Source organism: Quercus suber, unplaced genomic scaffold (assembly GCF_002906115.3).
Source record: "Quercus suber isolate HL8 unplaced genomic scaffold, Cork oak 2.0 scaffold_209, whole genome shotgun sequence".
Taxonomy (NCBI): Eukaryota; Viridiplantae; Streptophyta; class Magnoliopsida; order Fagales; family Fagaceae; genus Quercus; species Quercus suber.
This window is the reverse complement of record NW_027069667.1, coordinates 215,765-222,287: the sequence shown is the minus strand read 5'-3', so window position 1 is coordinate 222,287 and position 6,523 is coordinate 215,765. Positions and strand designations below refer to the sequence as shown.

General features: G+C 37.2%; 1 protein-coding gene across 1 annotated transcript; it reads left to right on the top strand.

Annotated features, from left to right (window-relative positions):
• The first annotated feature begins 477 nt into the window (after positions 1 to 477).
• On the top strand, positions 478 to 6,085 carry LOC111989069 (uncharacterized). Its single transcript, XM_024020874.2, has 3 exons — positions 478 to 797; positions 1,538 to 1,706; positions 2,492 to 6,085. Exons 1-3 carry the CDS (start codon positions 684 to 686, stop codon positions 5,863 to 5,865), a joined length of 3,657 nt encoding a protein of 1,218 aa, XP_023876642.1. The 5' UTR covers positions 478 to 683; the 3' UTR covers positions 5,866 to 6,085.
• The last annotated feature ends 438 nt before the right edge of the window (positions 6,086 to 6,523 follow it).

Below are 6,523 nucleotides of genomic sequence, written 5' to 3'. Positions count from 1 at the left end.
CATCTCATTCGATCCAAATGAAAATATTTAATTTTAAATGATGTAGCAGTAACACATATATTTAAATTCATTAAAAAAAAAAAAAACTAAAGCTTCATGATAAAATAATCTCCCTTTATATTAAAGACAAATGTGGAAAAAAGTCTACTTCATCCTTTTGAGGCCCACTCAATCTAGTCTTACTTTAAATTAGGCTTCCATAGAATTTGTAAAAACTCTATGGACCAAAACTCTTTGCTAACAACAGAAAAAGTCCAGACCCAAAGAAGAGATGAAAAACAAAAGAGAAAGTATAAAGTCCAAATGAAAATTTCTCTCTGGATAAGAATGGTTAGGTTGTGTGTGGGTCCACCAGTGGGCTATTTTACACCCAACCATGAAGGCCCATTGCTCTTTACCTGAAACGACGTCGTTAGCTCTTCCAAGTTCCGACAATGGCAAAAACGAAAATTAATTATCCTCATCGTCATCAATAGAAGTCAGTCACAGCTTTCCTTGCAACTTTTTCTTTACTTCCTTCCTTGCCAAACCCAAAATCAAAATCTAAGTTTTCTTTCCCTTATAATAATAATAATATTAAATAAATAAAAACCTGTGAATTAAACATTCTTGATTCTCTCTTTGATTTTTCTCTTTCCTTTGAAAACTTAAAATTTTCCCGGAAAACAAACAAGGCGAAGAAGATGTTAGAGAAGATCGGATTGCCTGCAAAGCCATCACTGAGAGGGAACACATGGGTGGTTGATGCTTCACACTGTCAGGGATGTAATTCTCAGTTCACTTTCATCAATCGCAAGGTTTTGTTTTTGTTTGACTTTCCCTATTCTTGTTTTTATCAATTTTAATTTAAAATTTTTTTTTTCCCTCTATGATCCCAACACCCAATTTATATTTTTTGATTAATTTGTATGTTTCTTCAAAACCCACATAGCAAAATTTGTTCCTTTGGTTGTAAAATGTGTACTTGAACATGATTAGGCTGAAAATGCATTGGTTTGGGGTTTGTGCGTGTGTGTGTGTGTGTGTGTGGTGGTCTTAGGATACGTTGGAATAATAGAGTGTTATTGGAGCAACACATGATTGTTATTATTTTTGGGAATTTGCAGTTTCAGTGGATGGGACTTATTAGTCTTGTATGCTTGCTTGCTTGCTGTTAATTTAAATTTGGAAAAGATTTGTTTATGGTTGTTTTAGATTAGGATGGATAAGTAGAGTTATGAAGGATTGGATTTTCTTTGATTGGTCAAATAAAGGCTTAAAATTGAGGATGATAGAGCAGTATAGAAGGGTTTGGTTTTTGTTTAGTAATTTGGAAATGAGTTTTGGCTCAAATGGCATTTCTTTCTCCTATTAGAATAGATAGAGGGTGAAGTCTCGGATTTGAAACTCATTTCATACTTGTAGCTTACCAATAGAAAAAAAAAATTCATGACGAATTTCTTGAATTTTTCTTTTACTCATTTTATGCTTGGGGGTCATTAAAATCTTTATTTTAAGTCTTTACTAGTTCTTGATGAATTGCATTCTGGATTTTCAGCATCACTGCCGAAGGTGTGGAGGCTTGTTTTGCAACAGTTGTACTCAGCAAAGAATGTTTTTACGTGGCCAAGGTGATTCACCTGTGCGCATATGTGAGCCTTGTAAGAAGCTTGAAGAGGCCACACGCTTTGAGATGCGACATGGGCACAAGGGCAGAGCTGGTAGAGGTATTTTTGTTGTTTTACTGTAGTTGGAGCTTCTTCTCCCCTTGGGCCCAAACGTGTTTAAAAAATGAAGTTTCTATTTCATCGCATAGCAGTGATACTCACTGGGTCACCAATTGCATGGCCTTGCCTCATTCAAAGAAGCACATGCTCATTCCATTTCTTTGTTCATTTTGCGCAACCCCAAAATGCCCAATTTTTTTTTTTTTTCATTCTTTTTATAACTTATAAATTACTCATTTTTTTTTTATTATTTATTTTTTAAAGTTATCAACACTTTAAATCTCTTTGCAGTTGAAATTGGTTCTATTATGAACTTCTGCATTACCTGAATACGTTATTGGTATCATTAATTTCTTATTAAAAAATAAAGTTTTGAAGCAATATATGAGAGTGATATACTTTGAAGAATTATTCTGCTGGCTATCAATTACAATGGACAAATCCAGTTGAGACAAGTTAAGCTGTTGCATTTGTACTTTCTTAAAACTCTGGGGAAGTGAGATCAGAAATTTGTTGGATGCTGTGCAAAATTCTTGTTTCCATTATGAAATTTATAAACATAGATATTTAAGTTGAGCGCCTGCATATTAAGGATTGTTGTCAAAAAATGTATCATCTAGTTGAATTGTATGTCTCTGGGACAGATGTCTTATTTTTTTCCTTTTTAGTAACATCAGCAATCATTTTAATGCCAAATTTCTTATCTTGCAATATTTCACATAGTTATAGAACAAAATAGATATTTACTATAATTTTATAGCTCCGTTCTCAATATTTTCGTACAGGCAGTTCAAAATTGACATCAAAGGATGAGGATGAAGTTCTGAACCAGATTCTAGGTAGTGCTAGAGAGGAATCTTTTTCATCGGCACGGGAGTCAAACAGTGACTTGGTGTCCAGTGTTCAAAGGACCACTAGCAGTGCATCCTGTTCGAATGCTCAAGAAGTTTCTAATCGGGATGGGGCAGGAGAACTAAATAAAAGTAGATCTCTTGATGAGCCTAATCATTTAAAGAGTGAAATGGGATCTGCTAGTCCTGAGGAATTGCGTCAGCGAGCTTTGGAAGAAAAGAAGAAGCATAAAATTCTCAAAGGAGAAGGAAAATCAGAGGAAGCTCTAAGAGCTTTTAAGAGAGGGAAAGAGCTTGAGAGGCAAGCTGAGGCTTTGGAACTCTACTTAAGAAAAAGTCGTAAAAAGGTCTTGTCTTCTGGAAACATGGCTGATAGTCAGAATAAAGATGGTCCTAATGAATCTGGTAGAAAAAATACGATCATTCCTCGTGCAGGTAAAGAAAAGGACGACCTTGCTGCTGAACTCAGAGAACTGGGATGGTCTGATAAAGATCTCTTTGATGAAGGTAAAAAGTCTGTAAGTTTGAGTTTGGAAGGTGAACTCTCTTCTCTTATTGGAGAAGTCTCTCAGAAGACTAATAAAGATAAGGGTGGTGGTGGCATTGACAAGACCGGGGTTGTTGCTCTTAAGAAAAAGGCACTTATGTTGAAGCGTGAGGGGAAGCTAGCAGAAGCCAAGGAAGAATTGAAGCGAGCTAAAGTTTTAGAAAAACAGCTTGAAGAACAGGAACTCTTGGCTGGAGCTGAAGAAGATTCTGATGATGAGCTCTCTGCACTAATCCGCAGTATGGACAATGATAAAGAAGAAATTTCTGTTCAATATGAGAAGGGGCATGGTTTAAATTTTGATCACCTAGTGGGGGCTTCTGATGACTTGATTGTTGATGGTAATCTTGAAGTGACAGATGAGGATATGGAGGACCCTGAAATAGCTGCTGCTTTGCAATCATTTGGTTGGACTGAGGAATCTGTTCATACTGAAAACATTTCACACCAATCTGTTCCCGTTGACAGGGAAGCAATGTTAAGTGAAATTCATTCTTTGAAAAGAGAGGCTCTTAATCAGAAAAGGGCAGGTAATGTGGCAGAGGCAATGACACAGCTTAAGAAGGCCAAGGTACTTGAGAGGGAATTTGAAAACTTTGACTCTCAAGAGGATGACTTTATTATACAGAATCCCAAAGTAATTCAGAAACATTCAACTTCTCTATCTGCTGATAAATTTTTGAACTCAACAAAGGTAGATGATGCAAATGTTAATGCAAGGAAAGATTTTGATCCCAAACTTGCACCAAAGAATAGATTAACAATTCAGAAAGAGCTTCTGAGTTTGAAAAAGAAGGCTCTTGCTTTGAGAAGGGAAGGAAGATTGGATGAGGCAGAGGAAGAATTGAAGAAGGGTAGGGCTCTTGAGCTTCAACTTGAACAGATGGATAATAGTTTTGAGGTGAAGGCTACAGGGGTTACTGTTGGTAGTAAAGACTTGGATTTTTCCTATAAACATACAGATATTAATAGAAATCTTCCACTTGGAGAAGGAGAAGGCGAAGACGATGTAACAGATAAAGATATGCTTGATCCAACATATCTATCAGTTCTAAAGAATTTAGGTTGGACTGATGAGGATAATGAGCTTGCAAAATCTGCATCTAAACCTTCTAGGCAAGATGATAATCACTCTGTGCAGATAATTGAGCCTTCTTCAACTCAGACCCCATCTAATACTCTAGTCAGAACATCTAGAAGTAAAGCTGAACTCCAGAGGGAACTCTTAAACTTAAAGAGAAAAGCTCTTGCTCTGAGACGCCAAGGGAAGGCAGAGGAGGCAGAGGAGGTTCTGAGCAAAACTAAGGCATTAGAGGCTCAGATAGCGGAGATGGAAGCTCCAAAGAGAGAAGTTCAGATTGAATCTAATAGGTCTAAAGACGAAAACTTCAAGACCCTTGAGGGGAGTTCATTGGAAGAAGTTGCTGAAGTGCACGTTACAGAACCTCTTATTAATGTGATCAAGGATAAAAGGCCTGAGCCTTTTGAATTATTGGTAACTCATGAAAATCATGGGAAATCAAAAGATATGTTCGAAGTGAATAAAGGGTCAGCCCCAGCAGCAGAGAGTACAAACAAACAAGTTGTTGGGTCATCAATGGGTTTAGGAAGATTGGAAAGTGACACAGTTAATCCTCCCTTGAGGAATGCTGATGTTTCAATTTCTCTAGTCTCTCAGTTCACTGAGGAAAATGGTTCATCTTCTGTAAAATTGGGTACTCCAGGTGAAATGAGTCCTCCAAAAAATACCAAAACAGGAGGTGCTGATTACGTTCCTCCACCTGGCCATTCTCTAAACTTGATGGATCTGCTGACTGGTGATGATTGGAGTTATTCTCACAAGCCTGATGAAAAGCAAGAGAAGAAATTAAATTTTGGTTCTGACAATTGGTCTACTACTAGTTCCACTACTCATTTGGGGTCCCTGACAAGTGCCAAAGGAGATTTGGGACAGAAGGACAATGTTGCAAATGAGAAAAGAGAAATGGTGCATGCTGATGAGAAGCCAAATATATATAATGCAAGTTCAGTTCAGGGACTTGCTTCTCGGAAGAATGACAGCTCCCTTCATCAAGAAATTTTGGCTCATAAGAGGAAAGCAGTTGCCCTAAAGAGAGAAGGGAAGTTGACAGAAGCTCGAGAGGAACTTAATAAGGCAAAGTTGCTTGAGAAGAGTCTTGAGGAGGACAATTCCCCACCGAAAACTGCGCCTAGTGATGTGTCTACATCTAACATTCATTCTGTTGGAAAAAAGGATCGTGGTACATCAAATTTGGCTCCGAAACCATTGTCCAGTCGTGACCGTTTCAAATTGCAACAGGAATCTCTTGGCCACAAGCGTCGAGCTTTAAAGCTGCGAAGGGAGGGTTTTACAGAGGAAGCAGAAGCTGAGTTTGAGTTAGCCAAGGCACTTGAGAACCAGTTGGAGGAGTTGGCTGACTCTTCTGGGAGTAAATCAGAAACGGTAGATGATGTGGTTGTTGAAGATCTTCTCGATCCTCAACTATTATCTGCCTTAAAAGCAATTGGACTAGAAGACGCTAATATGGCAGAAGCACGTGTCCCGGAAAGACAAGAGCCTTCGAAACCCAATGTTGGTAAAAGTGAAACCTCTACTCTAGAGAGAACTCAACTGGAGGAGCAGATCAAGGCAGAGAAGGTAAAGGCAGTAAACTTGAAACGTTCAGGAAAGCAAGCTGAGGCCTTAGATGCTCTTCGGCGTGCCAAACTTTTTGAAAAGAAGCTGTCGGCTTTACAATGAAGAAATAAGGATATTCCATTTTGAAGTTGAGAAATTCTACTGTAAGCTTGGATGATTCTGCAGATGAGGTTGTTATTGGAAAATAACTTCAAAGCAGGATGAGATGGAAGATATTTATGAATCTTCTCTTCCATTGTTTGATTGTATTGCAAATTTAGGTTGATGAATGGTAGGTGAAAACTGTATAATCACTTATAAAGAAAACAATTTTTGCTTGAAAGTTGAAGATGTGTTTTTTAGCAGGTTCTTGCTAAACCTCTCTGTGGTTTTCTTTTGTTTTATTATCTTGAGAGAAAAGGTATAAGATACTATAATTTTGTTCAAATTTGTCAAAAAAGAGAGTTCTGAATTTTATTTTAATCATTATTATTATACCAAATCAAGGACTTCGACCTCTATGTTAAACTTTGAAACTGTATTTCATTTTGCTTGGAGCACTTGGTGGTGCTTGTCCATTAGAAATGGTAAAGTTGTTTTATTTTGTTAATTTAGCATATCAGTTACCCATTTTTGTCATTGATTTCTCATGCCAATTTCTGATAGTCAAATGGTTATATATATATATATATATATTAAGACCAAAAAAAAGGTTCAGACCTTTTTTATTAGTCTGGCTTGTTCATATAATTAAATTCTTTGTACTTGGATCAGTTCCTGG